General features: G+C 48.5%; 1 protein-coding gene across 23 annotated transcripts in view; it reads left to right on the top strand.

Annotated features, from left to right (window-relative positions):
• DYSF (dysferlin) overlaps positions 1-26,569 on the top strand; it is a 229,649-nt gene that overhangs the window by 150,091 nt on the left and 52,989 nt on the right. For 8 of the 23 annotated variants that reach the window (XM_086700878.1, XM_086700888.1, XM_086700886.1 and 5 more), the window contains 5 exons: positions 512-541; positions 9,022-9,123; positions 9,234-9,395; positions 10,446-10,611; positions 11,099-11,175. In XM_086700878.1, the coding sequence (XP_086557004.1) occupies positions 512-541; positions 9,022-9,123; positions 9,234-9,395; positions 10,446-10,611; positions 11,099-11,175 (537 nt within the window). Of the gene's footprint in view, positions 1-511; positions 542-6,417; positions 6,460-9,021; positions 9,124-9,233; positions 9,396-10,445; positions 10,612-11,098; positions 11,176-17,836; positions 17,900-26,569 lie in introns of all 23 variants that reach the window. The other 15 variants (XM_086700880.1, XM_086700874.1, XM_086700884.1 and 12 more) reach the window with 4 other exon arrangements.

Genomic DNA, 26,569 nt, shown 5'->3' with positions numbered 1-26,569 from the left:
TCTTTTTCCTTCTCCCTCTCCTGTCCAGCCCAAGCTCCCGCCCTCAGGCCTGCCAGTCCCTGGGGATCTGGGCTGTTTCTTCTTGCCTCTCCAAGTCCACATGCTCCAGTAGAAACAGCAGCTCCAGGGTGTCCAGCCTGTCTGCTTCCTGGGGCTGCTGCACAGGGTCTGGGACCCTTCCCACCATCTGTTATTTTCCTTTCTCCTGTCCCTTCTAGAGATGCCTGAGCTGGAGGTTTATGCTTTGGCCTCTCGCACCAGTCTCTGCATCGACACCCATCACCCCTTCTTTCTCAGGGACCATGTGGAGGGCATGGCTGGAAGCATATCACCCTTACCCTTGATGGGAAGTGGGTTCTGTTGGCTTCTCTTAGGATGACATCTGGTTTGAGGATCTCTGCCCCAGGCTAGTGCTCCTCATCACTAATGGTAAACTTTTACCCTTCCTCCTCTCTTCCCCCCCCCCCCCCCCCAATCTTCTGGATGTGGACTATCCCATGGTGTGGCCCAGGTGCAGGATACATCAGGAATCCTGGAAGAGGTGAGCTGAACCCTCACAGCTATGGCCTGTAGCTGGGAGTAGGTGGGCAGGGACAGAGGGAAGGAGAAGGACTGCCCCTGGACAAGTACTCCAGAGCCTTCTGGGTTCCTGGTGCCCCAGTGGGCGTCTGCCATTCAGAGATCTGACTGGGTTTTCTTCCCCACACTGTGGATCCACAGCTGCGTGGATTGTGTCCTGGTATGATTTTGGCCCCAGGAGGCTTGCTGCCCTGTTGGAGGCTGGATTCACCCAGACCTCCTGGCAGAAATACAGAGTCTCATCTGGCTGAGTACCAGATGGCGTGTTTTCAAGAATAAAATGTTCATAAGGGGCCGGAGTCGTCAAGGAAGCCTTTCTGGTGAAGGTAGCATTAGCCAGACATTGTTGCAGGAAGACAGGAAACGTGCCTTTGGCCCAAGGGGCCAAGCACCAGTTTAGGACCTGGCTGCTTTAGGGGCTGGTGGGGTTGGGGATTCCTAGGTTCTGGAAGAAGATGGAGGTTTGCCTCCAGAGGAAGCAAGGCTCTATCCTTTGCCATGAGGGATGAGGAGCACGTTCCCTTACAGCCTCCTACACATCTGTGAGCAGGTCCTAGGGGTGAATAGGGGCAGAGGCCTGGGCAGGAAGACAGGAAGGAGAGCCCTGGTCAGACGGACTGGGTAAAGGGCAGCCACTTCCTGCCATCAGGGAATCCCCAGGCTGGGAGCGGACACCATTTGACATTTTCAGTGCAATTTGGACTTGAAGTGCAGGGTCAGGATGTGGGATCCGCAGGCCCCGCGCCCCTTACCTCACTTCCTTTTGCTCCCAGACCGAGGTGGGGTCCGCCAAGTGAGCTGGCCGTAATTAGGCCTGACAGGCAGCCTCCTGCTTCTGGCTGCAGTTGCGAAAGACTGCCGATTTGGAAAGGGGAGCAGAGTCCTGTCCAGGGAAGCAGCATGGAGCCCTTTCTCTTGATTGAGAGCACTTTGTGGCCAAAACCCACAGCCTGCTCTGAAGAAGACCCAGCCCAGGGATGAGTTATTAAAAAAAAGTTAAAGTCCTTAATAACTGGATTTGTAATATGTAACAGTGAAGGCTCAGATTCCGAGAGCAGGGATCTGGCTGTGGTCTCACTGTCAGGAAGCAAATCAAAATTTGCCGCTTTTGGGCCAGACCCCGAAGAGAGCCAAGTGTCCTGCTGCAGAGCCAGCCAGGCCACAGACTGAGGCGGGGTGTGGGTCAGCAGGGCCAGAGGAGAGCAAATCTTGGGGGTCTGCTCGGCACAGGACTGGGCTGAGTCGGCAGGTTCAAAGGGTCTGAGGCCCAGTAGGATGACTGGAGTATCAGCTGGTCCAGGGAACAATTCCTGAAGATGATCTTGTGGATCCCCTCATTCTCAGGGGCCCCTACCCCAACCTGGGGGCTCCATAGCTCAGCCACTTTGCCTGCACTTATAGGCTAAGCCTCATGCCAAGGTCTTGGGTCCTATTTAGTTTTAAGGGTCCCTAGGGATGGGGTAGCATGGTGAGTTCGGCTGCTGCTGCTGTCCTACGGGAAGCCTGACGCTTTAGCAGGCTTTTCGTCTTTGCTGTGGCCGAGCTTCTGCCTGTATCCCCCCTATTCAGCACCCTCCAGGCTCCCGGCCTGATCCCTGTGAAGAGTGTTCCTGCTTTCCCTGAGGGTTGTGAAAAGGCCCGTTGGCAGCTTAGATTCTGGGCCACTGGCCACGGGAGCCCTCGAAAGCTTTTGTGACTCTGAAGGATGGTTTAAGGATGGCCTTTCTGGTGGGGAGTGCCTCTGGCCAGTGCATCCCATGCCTGTGTGGGAGTGTCTGGGAACGACATGTGTCCGTGCTATGCCGATGGCTCCCAGAGCAGATGGAGGACAGTGGGGATGGCTTCCTGGAGGAGGTGATGCTGAGCTAGCATCAGAAGCAAGGATTGGCAGAAGGGTTTGGGGAAGGGGGCTAGGTGGCGGTGTCTTGAACTGGGGGCCTGGCCCTGCCTGGGGCCGGTTTGTTGGCTGACATGATTTCCCCTCCCCCAGGCTTTATGCCCATCTGGAGCAGCCCTCTCTGGGGGGCTCTGGTGGGGAAGTGGGTCTCTTGTCTTGTGTCTTTGAGGCTGTGGTGAAGTCTGGGAGACCTGGGTCCTTGCAGAGAGCTTGGGTGAGGGGAGGACTTCCTTCCCCAGCTCCCCTGTCTCTCTGCCAGAGTAGAGTAAGAATCCTCCCTCTTCCTGAGCCTTGCCCACTTTCCCCTCTTCCTGCTCTCCCTTCCTGTTTCCCTCTTCCTCTGTTTGCTCCTTGGCCTCTGGCTCCCTGTCTCCCTCCTTCTCCCCACCTCTTCTGAGCCCTCTGTCTCGTTTCTTTTCCTTTTCGTCTGGAGAACAAAGGCGGTCCGTGCTGCCAAGGGGAATGAGTTCAAAGAAACTGCAATTTTAGATTTCCTGAGAACTGGAGAGCGTGCACATGCACGTGTGAGTGTGTACGAGTGTGTACACGCGCAAGAATACACACGTGCACGCACGGGCAGCAGAAGAGGTGGCGGTTTCCTTAGCAACCAGGGGCCCCAAGGATGTGTAGCATGTGCAGAGAGAGAGAGATCCCACCTGGGGTGAGCTGGGGCTTGCAGACTTGACCATTGAAGGGGGCGTGGTTCAGAACGCTTGGTTCTGCTTCTTCTGTCCTGCTCTGTGGCAGGGGATGCCCTGGGAGAAGGGACTGCATGCTCCGTGGATGTTTTCACTGAAGGCTCAGGGGGCCAACCAGATGTCACTGTATCCCCTTCCAAATCCCGGGTATGGCTTTTAATCTGAGATGTATATGAGGTACTCTCCCGCACCCCCAAATCCACTAGAAGGAAAATTTTGGTGTTTTGCAATCAGGAAAATAAACCCAGTGGTCCCCATCCCCCTTTCCCTCCCCCAAGGCCTTAATTTAAAACACTGTTTTTCCTGGGAAGTGTAATTAGAGCAACATGTTGTTCCTAACGAGCTGGGTGGGGCAGGCAGACAATGGAGCCCTCCCAGCATGCCTGACTGCCCCCGCCTGGGGCTCCCCTCCCCGAGGAACCGGGATCTGAATGTCCAGAGGGTCCTCTGACTGTACCCTGCTGGGTCAGGTGGGGGGGCAGTCTATGGGCTACTGGTAACAGGACAACCTAGGTGGCTGGGGGAGCTCAACCCCTCCCTCAACCCTGCCCTGGAAATGAATGTCTGTCTAGTGTGGTGGCCCTAGGACCTGGGAGAGGAAGTCCCCCTCATGGCTTGTCCTCAGCTCTCTGTCCTGAGCTGGCCTGCTGGACAGATAGACTGAAGGGGGCTTAAGGGTAGATTTTGCTCTGATGGGGGAGTGAGCCTCACCTATCCTTGGGTCCTTGTCCTCTTGATCTGAGGCAGCTCGGTAAACACCCTCCCTGCACACCCATCCGTGGGGCAGTCCTGGGGCTGCCCTGCATTCAGGGTGGGTGGGGAGGGTAAGCAAGGAAGGGATTGGTCAGATGTGACTTCGTCTAATTAGGCTTTGAATGCCTGCCCTTGAGGTCTGTGGTCCTCAGAGTCCCTGTCTCACCTAGGACAGTGAATTAGGATGTCCTGGTAACACTTTAAGTCTACATCTATCCCTGCCTGGCAGTGCTGATATGCTTCCCCAGATGTGGTAAGGATCACTGAAGCCCAGCCACATTGAGAATCACTTTCCTGGAAGGAGGTGTCGAACCCCTCAAGTCAGCCAGACCAGGAGAAGGTTGGGAAACGTAGGCTCAGGAGTTGACCCTCTGGCCAGGGCCATAGGACTCTCTCACAGTGAGGTGTCAGAGACCAGCCAGGGCCTTGGGAAACCGGGCCACACTGTCACTTAGAGGTAAAAGAAGTAAGAGAGTAGGGTGGTAAGAAGTTTCCGGAGTGGTTGGGAGATTTTCTGGAGGACGGAGAACTTGAACGAGGCCCTGAAAGATGTGTTAGATTCAGGAAGGTGGGTGGTATGGGAAGCCGTTCAGAGGGAGCCACACGCAGGCACTGGGGAGGGGGTTGGTGAGGACCCATGAAGCAGGCTGGTGCAGATAGGAGTGCTGGGAAGGAGGGGAGGGTGTGCCAGAGTCCTTTCTTTATCCAACCACCCACCCACCCATTCGCCCCTCTGCCCGCCCTCCCTCCTCTCAATTACCCATTCATAGTCCTGCAGTTATGGGATGGAGATTTCAGCTGTGGTCCCTGTGTGTAGAATTGCTGGTTTAACACAGAGATGGCACAGGGTGGTGGTCTTTCAATGGGAGTGAGTCACGTTGCTGTGGAAGCTTACCTTGAGCTCAAGACACCAGGGAAGATTTAAATGGAGATCTGAAGTCTGAGTAGGATGTAGCCACATGAAGTGGGCAGAAGAGCATTTCAGACAGAGGGACCAGCAACTCCAAGCCTCAAAGGTAAAGAGAGCGTGCTGCCTCCTGCAACCTGCTAGTGTTCAGAAGGGCCGGGTTGAGCAAGTACGGGGAAGTGGCTCATCACTGTCCGGGACCCCGGAAGGGAAGGTTATCTAGTGGGAGGCAAGACCAAGGAAGTCAGAAGGAACTAGAAGATGAGGGTCTTGGAGGCCATGCCGAGGAGTATGGGCTTCATCCTGAGTGGCTGGGGAATATTGGACGGGTTCTAAACAGAATGCCATTCTTAGAAAGTTCCCGCTGGCTGCAGAGTACAGCATGCATTGGCTCTTGGGAGGGATTTGCAAAACCAGATGCAAGGAGACCACTTAGGGGGATGCTAGTGAATCCAGGCAAGAGAGGGTGAGGGTGCAAACTAAGGGAAGGAGACGGGTGGATGAGTATGCGAGAAGTTTGGGAGACGGAATCCCCAAGGCCCCAGGTGGTCAATTGGGCACCGTGATGTGGGGGAAGACAGCCAAGGTGGCATGGGGCTTTTTGGTTGGTTGTCAAAGTGGATGGTGGGACTGGTTTCTGAGAGAGCAGGTTTTGAGGGGAAAGTTAGAGAATCCAGTTTGTGACCAGTTCAGCATTAGGGGCCAGTAGGGTGCACAGGTGAACTGAGCTCTAAGAGGTTGGGGATATGGGTCCTGGGCTTAGGGGAGATGCCTGGGGACAGAAAGCCCAGGAGAGGGCTGGGCACAGGAGACTCAGTCAGCAGAGGGTGAGGGTGGAGAAGGTGAAGGGGCAGTGTAAAGGCACCAGAGGGATGGCTTCAGGAAGAAGGCTGAGGTCAGCTGGCAGGATGCTGCTGAGGGAGTGGGAAGGACAGGAGCCTGCCAGTGGCCTTTTGGGCTGAGCTACAAGCAGGTTGTTGTTGACTTTGGACAGAGAAGTTTCCAAGGCAGGGGTGCAGGGGGCAGAGCTGAGTGCACTGGGCAGAGGGCCTCGTGGAATCGAACTTGAGAGGGAGTGGATGGAGGCAGAACTTTCCAGAGAGAGAGAGGAGAAGGGAGGGAGGCTGCCTGAAGATGCAGAGAGCTACTGGGGCTGGATCTGGGAGACCATCTTTAAATGGGGAAGGGAAGGATCCAGCAGATAGTGTGAAGAATTGTGGGGGACAGGATGGGACAGGGTCGGGGAACAAGAGAGCCTTTAGGTGTAGATGTACAGGGATAACTCCACAGGGCGGGGATGGGCAGTGAAGTGTGCACAGTGCGGAGGGGGCAGAAGACCATGGTGGCGGCATGCAGGCCGGGCGGGGGGTGGAGGATGGGCTGCAGAGGCAGGGATCCTGGTGACAAATGGCAGGGAGCAAAGATGTCCCTGGACCCCCGGGGACAGTGAGGTGGACGGGGATAGCATTGGGATGAGAACGGTGGCCTCACGCCATGCCGAAGGAGCTGCCCGCGGACACACCTCTAACCACTGTCTCTGCTTGTTTCTCCCTCCTGCTTCCGCCGGGCCTGGCGCTCCACAGCTGTGTGCACCTGCCTTCTTCCTCCAGGGCCTCCTCCAAACGGTACTGGAGCCTAGCCTCCTGGAGGTTCTTGTTTCCTGTCCTCCTCGTAAACAGGTTCCTGAAAATGGGGATCCTGGTCTCAGCGTGTAGAGAGGAGCATCACCACAGAGCTCAACAGAGCCGGGAGGAAAGAGGGCATAAGGAAATGAAGGATAAACAGGAATCGGAGGGACACTGCCCAGAGTTTGGGGGCCTGGAGAGGAATGCTCTGGGCAGGGAAATATATTAATGAGTTTTCCTGGTGATTCAGGAGAATGTTACAAGCACGTGAGAAAGGTTTGCTCTTTCTGCCTCCCTGATCCCTTCTTTTTGCTCCTTTTGTCCTTGGGTTTTTACCCCTGGGCGCCCCCCTCCCACACTGGAGTGGGCATCAGCCTTCAGCAGGCCACGAACAGACCATGAGCAGGCCTTCAGGAAAAACCCTTCTTTTAAAGGGCCCTGCCTCCAGGGTGAAGCACACATCACCCCTCCTCCCGACAGCATTCGTCTCTCAGCCAGTCTACAAATGTAGGTGCTTCCTACGTCACGCCACCTGCACTGAAGGTTTGGAGCAAGACTGTGAATTCCTTCACTTTATGCCCCATGACATAGGGATACATAGGAAGCCAGTGTCATTCTGAGAGATGCTTCTGGTGGCTTGGTTCTCCTCGAGTCACCCTGGGAGATCGAGAACACTAATGGTAAACACAATGGTACCGACCACAATAATGTAATCCTTACAGGCACTGCAGTTTACTAAGCAGCTCCTGGGTGCCAGACACTTTATGTTTGTTCTCTTATTGAATTGTTGGAGCAAGCTCGTAAGGGTATTGTTATCCCAGATCTTCATATGAGAGTAATGAGTCACAGACGTTGAGTAATTTGCCCAAGGTCAAACAGCTAGAAAGCAGCAGGGCTGGAACCAGAACTGAGGTCTGTCTGATTCTAGAAATGAACTTCTTACTGCTGCAGGTCAGGGAAGTGTAGTGTCATCAGTGTGTCACCAGGCAAGAGTGACAGCTGGGGTTGGTTGTGGCAGGAGGAAGCCAATGTGTTTCAGTGCTCCAGCTGCTCCCACCATCTATGTTAGGGCATTTGTACGTGGATGCACCATCCTTTGAGAAGGAGCCCAAAGCAAGAGTCTTAGCGGATTAATCTAGTGATTCTATTGTTTGTTAAATGAGATTACACAAGGCAAGCTCTAAAGTATCCGGCATAGTCCTTTTATTTATGGTTAACATCTCCTGAGTGTCAAGGCCTTCTTGTATGGACGTGTAGGTTGTGCACTGCACAAGGGCACTGGGTCTAAAGAGAGACAGTTTCCAGGGCAGATATCATGTATTTGTATTTATTATAACAATTTTCCAGTAGGTGGCAGTAAAGTGTCTTGTTCTAATAAACCAGGAAAATACGACGATTTTCTGACATGGAAGTAAAGAGTCTTAAGAAAGGGACATCTTTCTTTAATTGTCACAAAGGTGCCACGTGGGCTAGTAGACCTGTTGAGGGTTCGCCTGAACCCATTCTTCTAAGGGTTGTGTTAACTTCTTCAGGCCTCACACTAATCTTTAGAGGTTGGCAACTTTAATAGCCATTTTATAGATGAAAAAATTGAGCCACAGAGAGAGATGAAATAACTTAGCTAGCTCGGTAGTTGGTGGAGTAGAACCTGTGTTCCTAACCATTGTGAGACTTGGTAGTTGTTTAATCCACAGCGGTATATGCGTGCCTGCCTGGCCCCAGCTGCTTCCTCGTGTATTTCTTCGTGATCACTGAGGATTCTTGCCCAAGTCTCTCTGGCAAACCCTTAATAGGCAGAGTTGACACATGCTGTTTTCATCTATGGTCTATAGTGGTGAAGGAGCCTCCCCAGCAGCTCCCTTCAGTGCCTGTGGATGATGGCCACTTCTGTCCCCTTCTCCTGTTTGTGAATTGTCTTTCTGGCTCACGGAGCAAGTGTTCTGTCCTGAAGGTGGCTGGAGGCGAGAGGTGGGGGTGTGGAGCTGGCAGGTATCTGGAGGGTGTGGTGTGGGGGATGGAGACAGAGATGGGACACCAGGGTGGATGGTATGTCGGGAGGGTCTGAGCCTGGAGGCAAGACAACCAGGCTAGCAGGAGGATACGTGGTCCTCTCTGGGATTAAGAGGGGCTGGCGTGGACGTGACGTGCCAGGATGAAAGTGGGCAGTGTGTGTGTGTGTGTGTGTGTGTGTGTGTGCATGCATGTGTGCGTGTGTGCACGCATGGTCGTGTGTGTCAAGGATGGGGAGACCCTGAGCAGCTCACTGATGCATCAGAGCCTGCGTTATGGAGGAGGGGTGGCCTGGGGTTCATTTGAAACAAGGTCACCTGAATCCTGGGCCAGGCTGCTCAAATTGTGATCCTGGAGAATATGGTGTTTGGCAAAAACTGACTCAGTGTTCTCATTTTTGCCTGCCCGTTGGCCTACTTGTGTGCCTTTGCCTCTGTTTCTGTCTGTCCGTGCATGTCCTTCTTTCGGCCCCGACTGTCCTTCCCTTTTTTTATCTCTCTGCCCTGGCCTTCCTCCCACTGTTGTCTCTGTTCTACCTGCCGTCCCCTGCAGTCGGAGGACACGGACCTGCCGTACCCACCACCTCAGAGGGAGGCCAACATCTACATGGTTCCCCAGAACATCAAGCCAGTGCTCCAGCGTACCGCCATAGAGGTGAGCCTGGCTCTGGGGCGGGGGGTGGGGAGGCAGCCTGGCCCTTTCCCTTCCTGCCCCCAGCCTCTCCTGGGCCTTTTCCAGCTGCTCTCCTCGCTCTGTGTCCCCAGATCCTGGCATGGGGCCTGCGGAACATGAAGAGTTACCAGCTGGCCAGTATCTCCTCTCCCAGCCTTGTGGTGGAGTGTGGAGGCCAGACCGTGCAGTCCTGTGTCATCAAGAACCTTCGGAAGAACCCCAACTTTGACATCTGTACCCTCTTCATGGAAGTGGTAAGCCTGGCCTCCCTATTATCTCCTTCCTGAGTCCCGATGCCTAGACTTTTCCTCAGGGCCCTGGGCAGCTCGGGTGTCTGCTCTGACTCCCTGTGGGATCCTGGGTAGGTCATGGCATCTTTCCCACCTCATTCGTCTGTGAAAATGGGGAAGCAGAGCTCACACTCTCCTCACTGGAAGAGTGGAAGCCTCTGAGCAGCACAGATGGGGTCAGCTTGCTCCTTCCTGCCCAGATCCCGAATGCACAGAGGGACCCACTGTTCCCTTTCAGGGCAGGTCTCAGCCCACTGGAGCTCCCCCCAGGGGCCTGCCAGGACTGACCTTCCATGGTTCCTCCAAACCCTCCCTGACTGGGTCCTCCCCCAGCCGTGCTGTGGGCTCACCCCCATGGCCCTCAGGCCCCCAGTCCTCTGCAGCTCCCCGGGCTGCCTGGGCCTAGTGGCCGGAGTAAGGCAAGCCTGAGGAAAGGAAAATGGTTTACAAGATGAAAGCACTGTAGAAATTCCAGGCCCAGTGGCTGTCAACAGGAGCCTCCTCTTGGCTGAGCCAAAGCCGCCACCGAAGGAGAGCATATAAATTATTTCAAGTTGTGTTCAAAGTGCTTTTGGGGCTGGGGTTGGGAGGGGGAAGAATCTGGGTCTGTAAGCCAACTCTTGAGTATCCACTTGGGGGGGACTGTCTGCAAGAAATGTTGAGTCCTGGGCCAACTTCTCCCCTCTTCCCCTCCCCAGCCAGTGAAGGTTCAGGGAAAGTAGACTTGTTGTAACTTTGGGCTGAGCTAGATGTGTTTGGAAGGTAAGGCTGTGGGGGAAAGTCAGCCTCTGCATACAGCATTCAGGAGGCAGACAGAAAAGGTGTGTGGCTTCTGGTCAGCTCCTGGGCTTGGCCAACCACCACTTTGGATTTATGGCTGTTGGGGGTTATGAGTGGGTTTATGGTCATTCTCTGCTCTTTGAGCTTGTCCTGTGAAGGAGAGCCCCCCTCCTCCGAAACCTCCCAGAGGTGGGTTCAGGCCATTGTCCAGCGCTTCCCTCCTGCTCTGCCCAGATGCTGCCCAGGGAGGAGCTCTACTGTCCCCCCATCGTGATCAAGGTCATTGATAACCGCCAGTTTGGCCGCCGGCCTGTGGTGGGCCAGTGTACCGTCCGCTCCCTGGAGAGCTTCATGTGTGACCAGTACTCTGAAGAGAGTCCGTCCCCACAGGGCGGCCCAGGTAGGGGTGAGGCTGTTGATGGAGAGGGCAGGGCAGAGGGGCTGGGGCAGGTGGGGCTTCCCAGGTGAGATGTGTCCCGAGGCCCTCCTCTTAGCAGGATGTGAGTGAGAAGTCATTTCTGCTCAGCTGACCAGAAGGGTGGACATCTTGCTTTCCTCGGGGCATCTCCTAGGTCTGGGCTACTGAGAGGCCAGGGCTGCAAAGGGAGGAGGTAGGGGAAGAGTTGAGGGAGAGAGAAAGGCATGGATTCCATGGGATGATGAGGGAGAGAGAGAACTGGGAAGACAGAGAATGTGAGGGAAGGTGGGAGAGACAGAGACAGGAGAGGGAAGAATTGGGTGGGAGGAGGAGAAAGACACAGATTGAGAAGTGTGGAAGACTGAGGGCCTTTTGGCTCAGTATCCTGGCTGAGTCTTGTGGCTGGAGAGGGGCGAGCCCCCTGAGAGAGCCAGCCCCTTCCGGGCCTGGACACTGATCTTCCCTACAGATGACGTGAGTTTACTCAGTCCTGGGGAAGACGTGCTCATTGACATTGATGATAAGGAGCCCCTCATCCCCATCCAGGTAAGATGAGAACTGGGCCCCCTGGGAGAGATGCTAGCTCCATTGGCCTTGGCTGCCCTTCCCCCTCCCTTCCTTATCACATAGCCTCTATCGGACATCTCTCTCCCTGGTGGCTAGACACTGTATAGGTGGAGGAACCCAGATGCGAACTTTTCATTCTGGTCAGGAGTGGGGTGGAGGGGTTGGGGAAGTCTGTGTGTGTGATCTCCTGGGTAAGACCCAATCATTTTCCACAAAGCATGAAAAAAAAATGGTCCCTCTACCTAGAGGGCTGTGTTGAGGGCTCTCCCTGCAGATTACTCAGGAAATCATGGTGGGGGCAGCAAATAAGAGAGAAGGAAGACAGGGGAGGGAGTGACCAGGCAGTTTTAGGGGTGCTCCAGCCCCATTGTCTTACCTCAGCCACAACCCTCCTTATGGGTAGATTCATCTATGGGCTCATGCTTGGTGGCACCTTGGAGGCAGCTGAAGAAGAGGGGTCTGTGTTCAAGCCAATAGTCCCTCTTGCCCCATCCCCCTCCTCCCAACTCTAGGAAAAGAGAGAGAAAGGGGCAGGAGGGGAATCTTATTCCAAGGGAATCCAACCCTGTGGGCAGGTAAGAGGCATCCTTTTGCCAGGTACTCAGCAACTTAGGGGCCAGCTGGTGACCCAGACTCCAGTGCCAAACAGAATGGCAGGAGGTCTGTGGCATCTCTTACTGAGCAAGAGGCCTTCTCCCCACCTTGGGCCCTGGGCTGCTCTAGTTCCTGTAGGGCCAAGGTCACCCAGTCCTTCCCACAGTGGAGATGAAGAAAGGCCTCACCGTGAGCACCAGCCTTGACCTGCATCTGTTCCAGGTTGTCACCCCTCTCCTGGCTTTGCATGATGCTGGTCACTCCCCTGGCATCTGGGGCTGGCTTCCCAGAGCTTCCCAGCTGCCCAGAGGCAGAGCCTCCAGCCTGTGTAGACAGTACTTGTGTCCTCGGGCTCTTGGCCTGTTTACTCACCCAGAGATGGCATCCCTTTCTGGGATGGTCTCATTTCTTTAAACCACCAAACAAATACTGGCCTTGGGAGCAAGAGAACACACTGGGTGGGGTGCTAAGGTGGGCTCAGGATCCTCCAAGCTGCCCTGTCACGGGTCTTCCCTCTGACACGCAGGGCTGATTTCTGCTTCTTTTTCACTCGTGCACCTTTTACCTTTGCCACTTCCACGGGAACATCTCTGCTGTGAGCCTGGGACTAGCTGCTGCTGAGCTGAGACGAGGTCTTGCTCTATGGTTTCTCTGATGCTAAGAATCCTCACCGGTACCGTGATCTCTGTTTCTCCCACCTCTGTGACTCTCTAGGGTTCTTCCTACCATCCTCTCCACCGGGGATACCTTCTGTTCTTCTCCTGGTCATCCTTTAAGACTCAGCTTAGGTGTGGTCACTTCCTTCCAGGATTCATCCCTGGCTCCCTCCCCACCGCCTCTGCCTGCAAGTCTTGTCTGCATCTTGGTCCCTGCCTTTTCTTTAGGTCCTGATTGTCTCTGCAAGTGTCAGCACCTTCCCCAGACCAGGTTCAGGGCAGTCACTGGGGCGCATTTCTTGTGTGACATCAATGCCCAGCACAGGACTGGCTTAAAGGAGGTGTTCCGTGAAGGCTACCTGGATGGGTGGATGTGTGGGTGGATGGATGGATGGATGGCCTGCCTACTCTCTGAATGGGTCTAAGAAGGAGCTTCTCTAGACTGGGAAAACCCAAGTGGAAATTTTGGATGGCCCTATCCAAGATTCAACTACGTTTAATACTAGTGCCTTCTGGCCTAGGTGGGTGTTTGTAGCTGAATTAGGCAGATAATTAGCCCCAAACTCCAGGCTACCCAATCCTGGCTCCTGTTTTCCGCCCCCTCAGTGGGCTGTCTGAGTCTGTGCAGGGAAGTGCAGGGCTTGCCCAGCAGGATTTCCGTTCTGTGTGTGCTGCCCTCAAAATGTCTACAGACTCAGATGGGGAGGGACTATTTTGAGTCCTGCTGGCTACAAGCACAGCCAGAGGCAGACGGTGAGGAGGCCCAGTCTGGACGTCCTCCCGGCGTTGACACGAGTGAACCGGGGCTGGGGTCTGAGCCAGTGCAGGGTCTGCGCTCTTTGTGGGAGCACGTGGCCACTCTGGCTAGAGCTGCTGGCCAGGCAAAGGGTGGGAAGCTGGAATCTGGGCTCCTGGAGGCGTGTCCACACGAGGAGGGCCTGGGCTGTCAGGGCCTCAGAGGTGGGCCGGGAGAAGGAAGAAGTGAGACCTGCTTGCTTTGATGGAGGAGGCATGGACCTTGCCCTCATTGAGCTCCCTGTCTGATTGAGAAGACATTGTCCTACTCTCAAGGAACCTTGAGGCCAGCAGGGAGACCAGTCCTGGTCTCCAGGAAGCCCGGGTCTGATGGTGTCTGATGGGGGACTTGGGGAAAACCAATTTTGTATTGTGTTTTTCTCTGAGATCCATTGATCATATTTGGTTGATCAGGAAATCTTTTGCTCCCTCCGTCCTTCCTGCATACCCCTTGGCACTTGAGAGGACAAGGCATGCTGAGGCATATCCAGGAGGCAATGGATACGAGTTCCAAATGGTGTGCCAGATAATTCTGGCTGGGCTCACATCCCTTCTCCCCTTCCCCAGATGAGTAGAAGTCTCTGCCCTCTGGGGGCTGGAGGGACAAGAAGTCTGGCAGAATTTGGATTTTTCCTGGTTCCTCTTTGTCCAACCCATATTTCTCAGCAGACTGTTTCGTGCTCATGGTGACATGGTCCCCACTGCGGAGCTCACTAGGTCCTGACTTTGGACCCAGCTGAGGCCTCCTCCCCAGTTTCAAATCCGCTCTTGTGAGATCCGGCTTCTGTCTTGGTCCCTTCCATCCCCTTCCTTAGTTGTACATGATGAGCCTGCTTACCATCATCGGCTCATTTCCTGGTATGAGTCTGCCACACATTAGAAATGTCATTTCACACTCATTCTGATGTTGTCATTGGGCTGAAACTCACGGCGGAGCGTTTTTCAGGGTTCTAGAAATGTTTGGTTTCTGTCAGGAGTGGCCAATTCTAGAGATGGTCCAAAATGTATACATAAGCAGGTCTGTCCACTCAGCCTCGTAGGGCTCCTAGGTCAGCACCCATCTCGGGGTGAGGAGGGTCCCATGTGAGCACGTGCCTGGCCTCTTGAACTCCTCTCTGGTGATCCAGGCGAGGAGGAGATAGGCTCCTGTGAATTAGTTCCATGGTTTATTCTTGGTTTGTGTGCCTATCCTTTGTGTAGGTTTTAGATCCATAGCCTGGGGATGGGGTAGTGCATGTGCATGTGTGTGTGGTGTGTACACATGAGTGTGTGTGAGAGGTGGGGAAGGCTGGGAGCAGCTGTGTGTGCAAGCTCCTGAGAGTGTGTCTAGACTCAGGAGTGGTTTTGCAGGAATCATGGCCCTGACTTTTAACATTCTGAGGGCAGGGCTGGGTATATCCTCAAAGAGGGGGCACAGAGGTTATTTCATTCCATTTAGTGCTCTGCTTTTATATATTGGGGCAGTTGGGTGGCTCAGTCGGTTAAGCCTCCGACTTTGGCTCAGGTCGTGATCTCACGGTTTGTGAGTTCGAGCCCCACGTCGGGCTCTGTGCTGACAGCTCAGAGCCTGGAGCCTGCTTCCGATTCTGTCTCCGGCACTCTCTGCCACTCCCCCACTCGCACTCTGTCTCTCAAAAATAAAATGTTAAAAAAAAATTAAAAAAGATCTCTTAATTTTCTCTGGTTACAAATACATGTTAATTACATAAAATTTGGAAAATATAGGATAATTATGAGCAAACAGGCATCATCTCCAACCAAGGCACAGTCTGAATGAACAGCTACCAACATATCCTTCCCATCCTTTCCTTTCTCCCTGGGCTTCTCTTTTTGTCTCTGATTCTGAATCAGATCCCATTTCTCTCCTGAAAACAAAATTGGGGTCTCTGTTTGCTAAACTGCTTTTTCATGAAGATGGTTCTTGGGGTTCTGATTAAGAAGAGGGGGTGAGAAAGGCTGTGTGGGACACACCCAGAGCTCCCCCCCATCACCTACAGAGGGTCTTGAAGCTCAGAGTAGAGGTGGTGCCCCTGCCTACCCCACACATCACCCACCTTGCAGGCACTGAGATGCCCCTGGAGTCGCCCGGTCAGGGGTGACTCTTGCCCATCATTCTGAGAGCCCACCCTGGGTAGGGGGGCTCCTCTGTGTCTCCAGAGAAGGAGAATTTCTGGGAGTGGGTATGGGGACTACACGCAGGTTGAAGAGGCATAAAGAAAGAACACCTTGAAACTTTCACACTAGTTGGGAGAGATGAAACGTGTGTAGCTGGTCTCCAGTGAGATGCTTTATCAGCAAGGGACGAAGATTGTGGACTCTCTTGGCCCTGTGGGTCGGCATGGGCTAAGTGATCAGGAAAGCTTCTGGGGAGGGGGTGGCCAGATGAGACAAAGACTGTGAAGGCTGGTGGAGTTAGAACAGCAGAGGGGAGAGGAGGACTTTCCTGGTGGGCAGAGGAGTGGGAGCAGAGGCTTGGCAGTGGGACTGCATGTGTGTGAGTGAGTGTGTGTGTGTGTGTGTGTGTGTGTGTGTGTGTGTGTGTGTGAGGTGGGCAGGTATTGGAGGCTGGTGTGGAGAAGGCATCAGAAGGTTTGAAGACCTGCTCCCCATGCTGTGGGGTGGGGTGCTGAGGCTGGCCGCTCCCTGGCTTCCTAGCTTGGGCTCATTTTGAGCCTGCCGCTCCAGTTATAGTCTCTGGGATGCTGTGAAGGTGGCAACGTGCTCCCAGAACTGGAGCGGCAAATTATGCCCACGTCCCAAAGGAGAACGTGTAATTTCGGAAGCTGGACCAGATCTTTGGAGCACTATGTTTAGCTTTATTTTTTCTCCCTCTTGCTCTGGTGAACTGCCGGTTTCCCTCTCACCTTTCTAAAAACAAACTGTATTAAAAATAACAATAAGGCTTCTGTGAGGCTCAGGATGAGAGCAGGAGGGGCAGAGGCGGCCGGGGGGGGGGGGCGGGTTGTGTGGAGTTCATCCAGTCTATGCCAGGGGTCACACCGCATCCACCAACATGTGGCCAGCACCCCAGCACCATCCAGCGGCCTGGCCTGGTGCCCACCGGCCATTCTGCCCTCCTGCCTGTGCTTCTGGCTCTGAACAGCCATGAGACTAGTTTAGGGGAGGCTAGGGTCCCCCTCGGTGATGCCTTCTTCACAAAGCAGGGACGGGTCTGTGGTTCCAAGACTCCCCTCCAGGTCTCAGCTGTCTTCATCCTGTCCTTCCTGCGCCCTTTCTGACCCCCAGGTGAATGTGTCTCCCAGGCTTTTTCTGCCAAGGAGGGGAGGGCTGCCTGGAGCTCAGCCTCCTGTGGCGTCTCTCAGAGCCCCCTATTCAGGGCTCAAAGGCAGAGAGGGCTTAACCGTGGGTGTCTGCGTCCCTGCTGGTGTCCTGAGCCCCTCAACCTTATTTGCCCACTGCCCAGTGCCTGCCTTCCAAAGCTGAGCCATTTGCTTTCTTGAATGTGCTGTATTTTATTCATTTATCCCTTTGCACTTGAAAAAAAAAGTTTATTTATTTATTTTGAGATAGATAGATAGAGAGAGCTAGTGCAAGTGGGGATAGGGCAGAGAGAGAGGTAAGGAGAGAATCCCAAGCAGGCTCTGCGTTGTCAGTGCAGAGTCCAATGCAGGGCTCGAACTCATGAACTGAGAGATCATGACCTAAGCCGGAATCAAGAGTCAGATGCTTAACCAACTGAGCCACCCAGGCGCCCCTGCTCCTTTGCACTTGTTATCCTCTCTGCCTGAAAAGCATCTCCTATCTTTGTCTACCTAGACTAATACTCATCCACCCAGAACCCCATCACCTTCTCTGGGACCATTGTAGTGGTCACTTGTCTCCAGTCCTGACCCCTGAGGCCCTCTGGGCCCTGTAACCCACGGATACACACAATAAAGTATTGAGTCACAGTACCAGAAGATTCCAGACAAGGATCCAAAGCCAGAAGAGGATGCAGAAAGTTCTCTTTAATATAGCAATGGCATGTTGGACTATAAGACTCATAAAGCCCCCCCCTCATATAGGCTTCGGGGAAGCCGTATGATGCCCTGGTTCTTGTCCTTGAATAGAAAAGACTCAGAAACAGGTACTAGCTTAGGAACCATGCCCAAGCAGGGGTTGGTGTAGTTCAGCTGTTAGAAGAAACCACCAGGGATGATGGGGAGCTTGGAGCACGTATGAGATGGGGAAGTTTGAAAGGCAGGGAAGGCATTGAGTCAGTGGTGCCAAGGGTAGTGAGAATGCGGGCAAGAGACAGGCATTGGCTGAGCCCCTTCCGAGTGCCTCACCTGTGCTGGGTGTGTGCGGCTTGCATCTCCTCCATATTCGTTGCTGCCCTATGAGCTGGGCTTTGTGCCCATTCTCTGGATGGAGATGCCGACTCAGAGAGGTCAGGGGGCTTGACCAGGGTCATGCAGCTGATAAAGCAATGGGGCCAGGATTTGGACCCAGTCTTATCCAACTCCAAAACACATGTTTCCTCCACAACTTTTGCAGCCTCCCTGGTTGGAGAGCTCTACATCCTTGGGGGCTGTCCAGTCTTCCCTGAGGTGGTTTCTCTAACCCTGTTGCTAACCAGAGTGTTTAATTTGTAGCTTGCAGATGGTCTGTCGAGCTCTGCCCCCACTAACATGGCATCCTCTCCATCCAGTCCTCATGTATGTATTGTTTACCTATTTGTGGGCTCTTTGATTTCCCTGGGGGGCTGGGGGCAGGGGTAGGGAGTTAAGGAAGGGAACAGAGGAAGGAGAGTGGGAAGGGAAGAAAGGAAGTACATTTGACCCTTGCACAATGTGGGGGTTAGGGACACCAGCCCCCACACAGTAGAAAATTCGGTAACTTTTAACCCCTCAAAAACCTGAACTAATAGCCTACTGTTGACCAGAAGCCTTACTGATAACATAAATAGTCATAACATAACATATTTTGTATGTTAAATGTATTATATACTGTATATTATTGTACATATATCTTACAATAAACTAAGCTAGAGAAAAGAAAATGATGTTAGAAAAATCATAAGCGAGAGAAAATACATTTACAGTACTGTATGTACTGTATTCATTGAAAAAAATCTGTGTGTTGGTGGACCCATATAGTTCAAGCCCATGTTGGTCAAGTGTCGACTGTATTTCCTGAGACCCAGCAGAAAACAGTTACCTGCCCTGTGTAGTGGTGGAAGGTGGGGGGCAAGCTCAGGGAAGGTTCCCTGAGTTATCTCTTAGTGCATCTTGGGATTTACCTTAATCCTGTTTACCTGCATGAGGGCTAGAGGGTTGGTTGGGATCACATGGGCCAGTGGAAACAGGGAAGTCTCTAAATTAGATCCTGACTGCCGGAAAACAGGACACGAGAAGCTTCTGTGGGCAATGGCAGGTTGATTTTCTCTGCCCCTCCCAGAGGCATGAAAGTGTGACTGAGGAACCCTGGTTGTCTTGAGCAGATTCTAAGAAGTATGCTGGGGCCCACAGTCTACAGCTGGGCTGATTTCCTTGGTGTCATCTTGGGGGGTCATGGGTCCCTCCAGGAAGATGACTTGGGCGTTTAGCCTTCACCCTGTACTCATGAAGTCCCATGCTGAGGGCCAGAGCAGCTCCTGAGCTGCTGGGGGAGTCCTAAGAGATGGAACCCGCCCATTGTTAAATTCTGTTCATGCTGTCAGGGGGAGGGATTCCTGTAGTAGGCATCTTATGGATTTCTAGGAAGAGGCAATATATTTTTTAAATTTTTTCTGATGTACCCATTGTGGAAAATATAGAAAACAAAAGAGTGCAAAGCAGAAAGTGAAAACCACCTGTATTCCTACCAGTTGGAGATAATCACAGTTAAGATTTTGATGTACTCATGGGGCACCTGGGTAGCTCAGTTGGTTAAGCGTCCAATTCTTGGTTTTGGCTCAGGTCATGATCTCACGGTTCAGGAGTTCAAGCCCCTCACGGGCCTTCACACTGACGGTGCGGAACCTGCTGGAATTCTCTCTCTCTCTGCCCCCCCACTCTCTTTCTCTGTCTCTCAAAATAAATAAATAAACTTCAAAAAAATTACAAAAAAAGATTTTGATGTGCTCACGTTTTTAGATATCTTTTATGCATGTGTGCATACTTTTGTCTAAAAACAAATTTGGAATCATATTGTAATCTGCACTTTCTTTTACTTAAAAGTATATCATGAATGTTTTTCCATATCTTTATATTCTTTAAAAACATGGCTACATGTAATCCCATTATATAGCCATCCATAAAGTTTTACCACTCCCGTATCATTGGACATTTAATTTTTTTTTAATTAAAAATTTTTTTAACATTTATTTATTTTTAAGAGAGAGAGAGCAAGAGAGAGAGAGCAGGGGAGGGGCAGAGGGAGAGGGAGACACAGAATCCAAAGCAGGCTCCAGACTCTGAGCTGTCAGCACAGAGCCCCACGAGGGGCTTGAACCCACGAAGTGAGAGATCATGACGACCCAAAGTTGGATGTTCAACCGACTGAGCCACCCAGTCACCCCATTTAATTTTAGTTTTAATTTCCACTTGTGTATTATATTTTGTTTCTTAGAGGAGTTATTTTTGTTTACTTTAGATAGTTTTAGCCCATTTTGTGTTACATTTAATCCTTGGCATTTTATAGCCTTTGTTTATTCCCTACAGGGAATATCTTTTTAAAAAAATGATTGGGTCTAGCTATTTATTATTGGAATATAGGGAAACAATATTTTGTATGTATACTTTGAAACATGCTCTTTAGTGAGCTCCTTTATCAATCCTGAGAGTTGTTCGTTGATTCTGTTGGATTTTCCAGGCAGGTAAGATTGTTTTCTTCAAACAGCAATAAATATGTCACTATCTCTCTAATAAGTATACCTTCTTCCTGTTTCCAGAATAACATTTGATAATTGCGATGCTAGTGAGCAAACATATGTAGTTACTGATTCTAATGAAAAGCTTCTACCATTTTTCCATTAGTTATGATAATGATTGGTAATTTAAGATAGATATTCTTGATTTTGCCAAGGTTGTGCCCTTTACTATTAGTTTGTTAATAGTTTAAAAATTAGGTATAGGAGTTTAACTTTATCCACTGCTGTTTGGCATTTATCAAGATGATTATTTTGTTGGATATTGTTCCATTAATATGATGTATAATTTTCGTGCATTCCTGGGATAAATCTGAATCGGTCAGTTGGTCATGGTATTATAATTTCCTATAATTGAAGTTCTCTGATCCGATGCAATCACGACAGGTAGTTGGTTGGCTAATTGAAAAAGGTGATTGAATGGGACTGATTAAAATTCATGCGTACACACCATAAACATTTTATTTCTGACCCTATCTGTGTATCTTCCCATGCTAATCATTTGACATGTGCCAAGGCCTCCTTCCATCTGGATCTGCTATTAGAGTGTCGTCCTATCATCCTCCTGGTATAAGCCACATCCAAAATGCATTATCTATGATTTTTCCTGTAGGTTTATTAAAGTTTGGTGAGATTTTAATGATACCTGCAGAAAAACCAGACTGTGGAGTCCTTCTAAAAATTTAAGATTCCTCCTTCCCATACCTTCCCTTAAAAAAATCCCACTAATGATTCAACACTTTCATACAACATTGAGTGCTCATCACAACAGGTGTACTCCTTACCCCCCACCACCTATTTAATTAAATTCACTGATTGAATCACTGTATTGTGCACCTGAAACTAATATTTTACTGTATATTTACTAACTGGAATTTGAATAAAAATTTCAAAAAGAATCTCACTCATACTTAATTTTCATGAGTTAAAAAATCATTAAACTCATATTCTAGAATAGATGGCTTTTCTTAAAAAGGATTTTTTTTTTTTTAATATTTGTTTTTGAGAGAGAGAGAGAAAGAGAGAGACAGAGCGTGAGCAGGGAGGGGCAGAGAGAGAGGGGGGCACAGAATCTGAAGCAGGCTCCAGGCTCTGAGCTGTCGGCACAGAGTCCAATGTGGGGTTTGAACCCACAAACCTTGAGATCATGACCTGAGCTGAAGTTGGACACTTAACTGACTGAACCACCCACGTGCCCCTTAAATTCAATTTTTATATGTTTTTGTAATATTGACTTACTGATCTAATTACCCTGTTAGTACAACGGCATAAACAGGTTTGGGAACCAGCACAGTGACTCTTAAGCACGCAGCGCGCCCCGGTGGGTGCTGTAGTGGGCATACTAGGTTAGCTGCAGGCTCTCAGCTGGCTTTGCACCTTACACTGTTAGCAGGGGGAAAGCATAGTGTTTGTTGATCCTCGGTAAGGGCAAGTTTGAAAGAACTTCTAGTCTATATTATGAGTTAGATTTGCTCTTACTTATTTAGTATTTTTGTATGTCTATTAATAAGTGTTACTTTTAATTTTTTTTTAACGTTTATTTATTCTTGAGACAGAGAGAGACAGAGCATGAACGGGGGAGGGTCAGAGAGAAAGGGAGACACAGAATGTGAAACAGGCTCCAGGCTCTGAGCTGTCAGCACACAGCCCGTCGCGGGGCTTGAACTCACGGACCGTGAGATCATGACCTGAGCCGAAATGGGACGCTTAACCGACTGAGCCACCCAGGCGCCCCAATAAGTGTTACTTTTAAGTGGTCTTTGTTAGGTTTTGACATCAGAATTATAAGTTTCATAAATACTTTTTTGAGGTGTTCTCATTTTCTGTGCTCTTGAACAGTTTCTATGGCATGGAATTACTGTTTCTTAAAGGTTTGAAAATACACTAAAGCCACTCTATGAATCTGAATTATGCATGTTGGCAATTTCATGATGTAAACATTTCATAGTCTTGTTTTATGTACAAAATGTCTAGTAATATGAATCAACCTAAACGTGAAAAATGACTAACAGTCATGTAATTTAAAAGGTGGCAGCCAAGCAAATTGTATTTATGGTGTAGCTGATAGGTAGGATAGTTATTTCTTCTTGAAAATGGTGCTGTTACGTGAATTTTGCATTCTAGATTTTCAGGAATGCATACCTTATATAATTGTAAGATGCACCTACTACCCTGCACTTCTTTATAAAACTGGGCCCAGGACCTTTTTGGGAAGGGGAGTTTTTGATCACTCTCTACTTCTGTCAGTTTGGTAGCTTGATGTCCCCAGATATTGCTTATTACATTACCGTGGCTTTGTATTTATTACTACAATAAAAGAAAAAACATTTCTGTATCTGTCCCGTTTTCATCTTCATTCCTAATTTTGTGATTTATGTTACTTATCTTTTTTACTTTTATGGTTGTTTTTCATCCAAAGAATCAGCTCTTCAAAAATTCTGCTATTCGGTTAGCTTCCTTAATTTCTAGTCATTTTTAAGCCCTCTTCCTCTGAAATTCCTGTCATTTATATTTTGGATCTCTTGGGCTATTACTTCATCTTTCCCTTGCTCCCTCCTTCCTTCCCTCTCTGCCTTGTTTAAATTTTCTTTTCAAAAGGGGATATTAGTCTGCATTTTGTCCTCACAATTCTAAAATTCTGAAATCTTGCTTATTTCGTACTTAAGTCCTTATTCCATCTGGCATTGATTTGTGTTATGTGCAAAGTGTGAAGTAGAGATTGGATTTCTTTTTATTTTTTCCCATGTAGATAACCGGTGAATTCATGTCATCACAGAATGACCTATCCTTTCTTGATCTGTAATGACAATTGTGTCATATATCAGGTTTCCATAAAAGTGTGGGTTGGTTTGTGGCTATCTATTCTGTTCCATTGGTCTTTCCCTGCACTAATACTCCACTGTCTTATTTACTATAGCTTTATAACAAGGCTTCATACCTGGTAAAGGAAATATTCTACCTCACTCATTTTTAAGAGTGTCGTTGCTATTCTTGTCCTTTGCTTTTTCCATCTCAATTTTCTTTATTTTATTTTATTATTATTTTTTTCCATGTCAATTTTACAATCAGCTTGTCGGCTTCTGTTGTGATTTGTGATTGAGTGAATTTTTGGATCAATTTGGGGAAAGCATTTTTATAATATTGTCTTTTAAACATCGATATGATCTCTCTCCATTTATTTAGGTATTCTTTAATGTTTTTCTATAAATTTTATATTTTTTTCCCAAAAAAGTGTGGTACAACTTTTATTAGATTTTAGTTCTAGTAATTGTATGCTTGATTGTATTTTTACTTGGATTTTAAAGGTATATTATCTAATAATTTTTTGCTTGTATATAAATGAAATTTATTCTCATATGCTGACATTATATTCAGAAACTTTGCTAAATTCTCTTATTAATCCCACTGATTGGATAATTTTTCTGGGTTTTCTGTGTAGTTGGTCATATAATGTGTGATTAATCACAGTTTTTATTCTTCTGTGTACTTTCAATTTCTTTTTCTCTTTATTATTTCCTTATTGCACTGGCAAGGACATTCAATTCAATATTCTATGTAACTGATAATAGAGAGTATTCTTATCTGCTCTAATTTAAAAGTGAATATTTTTATGTTATACCACTGGTGTTTCAGGTGAATGATTACCAGTTAGCTAAGAGTTTTTATCATGAATGATGTGAAACATTATTGCATGTTCTTTATGTATTTGTTGAGGTGTTTATATAATTTGTTTGATCTGTAAATGTGGTGTTCCTTTAATCTATTAATGTGGTGAATTACATTAATAGGATTTTTTTTTTAATTGCTGAAACAACTTTGCATTTCTGAAACAATCTATCCTGGTCACAATACATTATTATTATTATTATCATTATCATTAGCGTTATTATTTTGTTTGTGCATTGCTGGTTCAGTTTGCAAATATTTAGGAAATTTTCTTGCATCAATTATTGTGAGTGATAATGGCTTGAAGTTTCTTTTTCTGATACTGTTTTTTTCAGGTTTTGGCAGCTACATAATACTAATCTTAAAAAATGACTTGGGGGCATACATGCTCTTTTTCTAGTCTCTTGACAAAGACTGACATTATCTGTTGCCTAAATGTTTGGTAGATGCATTTCTAAAGCTGTCTAGACTAAGTATTTTTCCTGGGGATATTTTAAATTGCTGATAGAATGTGAAGAAATGTTTATAGGACCTTTGAGGTTTTCTTTTTCTATGTGAGTCACTTTTGGTGATTTATATTTTATAGGAATTTATCCATTTCCTCCTAAAAATTATCGACATACCATTTCTCACAATAACCTTTTACTTTTTTAATTTTTTCCTTCTTTTATTTATGTTCCTTTTAATTCCTAAGGTTTTATTTTATTATTCTTGCCAGAATTTGTCAGATTTTTAAAAAATCTTTTCAAAGAACCAATTTTTAGCTCTGTTGATATTCTATTGTTTCCTTGTTTTCTAGTTTATTAATTTCTTTATCATTTCCTTCCTTTTATTTTTGGGAGAGGGTTATTTTATTCTTAACCTCTTAAGTGCTATGTCTAGTTCATCGATTTTTAAACTTTCTTCTTTTCTAATATAAACATTTGAGACTATAAAATTCCCTCTAAGTACTGTTTTATGCATCCCACAGGTTTTGATGACTGTTTTTTGTTGTTGTTGTTGTTGTTGTTGTTGTTGTTGTTGTTGTTGTTATTTTCTAGTTTTCCAGTTCAGTGTTTACTCATTTTTGCTATATTTATTTTTGACACCTGCATTGCTTAAAAGTAGAAGTTCCTAGCTTATGTTTTAAGTTATCTCTTTGTTGCTGGTTTCAGTTTACCTGTGCTATGGTTCAGAGAATGGGGTCTGTATGTTATGTTTCTTGATACTTACTTTGTGGTCTATTACAAGATCATTTTTTGGTAATTGTCCTGTGTGTGTGTGGAAAGAATGTCTATTCTATAAATGTGTTTTACATATAACATGTCCATTTGGATCAGACTTGTTAATTGTGTTTTTTTTTTTTTAAGTTTATTTCTTTATTTGAGGGAGGCAGAGACAGTGTGAGTTGGGGAGGGACAGAGAGAGAGGGAGAGAGAGAGGATCACAAGCAAGCTCCGTGTTGCCAGCACAGAGCCCGACGTGGGGCCCAAACTCATGAAACCGTGAGATCATTACCAGAGCTGAAACCGAGTCAAACGCTTAACCGACTGAGTCACCCAGGCACCATTGTTAATTGTGTTATTTAAATCTATTTTTATTCTGAGTTTTATATGTGTCATTCATTAATTTCTGAGAGAGGTATAATTGAACAGCCTGCTTTGATTTGATATTTCTCATTTTCTCCTTATGATCCTGCCTACTTTTCCTTTATATATTTGATGCTGTGTTATTAGCCACAAACAGGTAGAATTCTTATATCTTACTAGAAAATTGAATCTTAAAAAAATTTTTTTTTTTTTTTTTTACATTTATTTATTTTTGAGAGACAGAGAAACAGAGCACACGTGGGGAGGGGCAGAGAGAGAAGGAGACAGAATCCAAAGCAGGCTCCAGGCTCTGAGCTGTCAGCACAGAGCCCCATGCAGGGCTCAAACTCACAAACAGTGAGATCATGACCTGAGCCAAAGTCGGACGCTTAACCAACTGAGCCACCCAGGCACCACAAATTGAATCTTTTAATAATACCTAGTGAACCTCTGGCCCTTTGCCTTTTAAAATATCTCCTGGGACGCCTGGGTGGCTCAGTCGGTTGAGTGTCCGACTTCGGCTCAGGTCATGATCTTGCGGTCTGTGAGTTCGAGCCCCGCATCAGGCTCTGTGCTGATAGCTCAGAGTCTGGAGCCTGCTTTGGATTCTGTGTCTCACTCTCTCTCTGACCCTCCCCCGCTCATTCTCTCTCTCTCTCTCTCTCTCTCTCTGTCAAAAATAAATAAAAACATTAAAAAAAATTAAAAAAAAATAAATAAAATATCTCCTAATGAGAGTGTTTTTTTCATGTTAATATAGGCCACACCAGCTTCCTTTTGGCCAGTATTTTCCTAGTATACCTTTTTCTATTGTTTTACTTTCTTTTTTTTTTTTTTTTTAAATTTTTTTTTTTTTTAACGTTTATTTATTTTTTTGGGGGGACAGAGAGAGACAGAGCATGAACGGGGGAGGGGCAGAGAGAGAGGGAGACACAGAATCAGAAACAGGCTCCAGGCTCCGAGCCATCAGCCCAGAGCCCGACGCGGGGCTCGAACTCACGGACCGCGAGATCGTGACCTGGCTGAAGTCGGACGCTTAACCGACTGCGCCACCCAGGCGCCCCTATTGTTTTACTTTCAACTCTTCTGTGACGTTATCTTTTAGCTGTCTCTTTGGTAAACAGGAAATAGATGGATTCTGTTTTTTCTTTCGTGTGTTCTGGCAATATGTTTTCTTAACTGGTGAGTTGAGTCCAATTATTAATTGTGTTTATTGATATATTTGGATTTATTTCTGCCATCTT

This window comes from Puma concolor, chromosome A3, assembly GCF_028749965.1.
Source record: "Puma concolor isolate L17-30 chromosome A3, mPumCon1.1.hap2, whole genome shotgun sequence".
NCBI classification, from domain to species: domain Eukaryota; kingdom Metazoa; phylum Chordata; class Mammalia; order Carnivora; family Felidae; genus Puma; species Puma concolor.
Note: the sequence above shows the minus strand (reverse complement) of the source record. Positions and strands in the feature narration are given on the sequence as shown.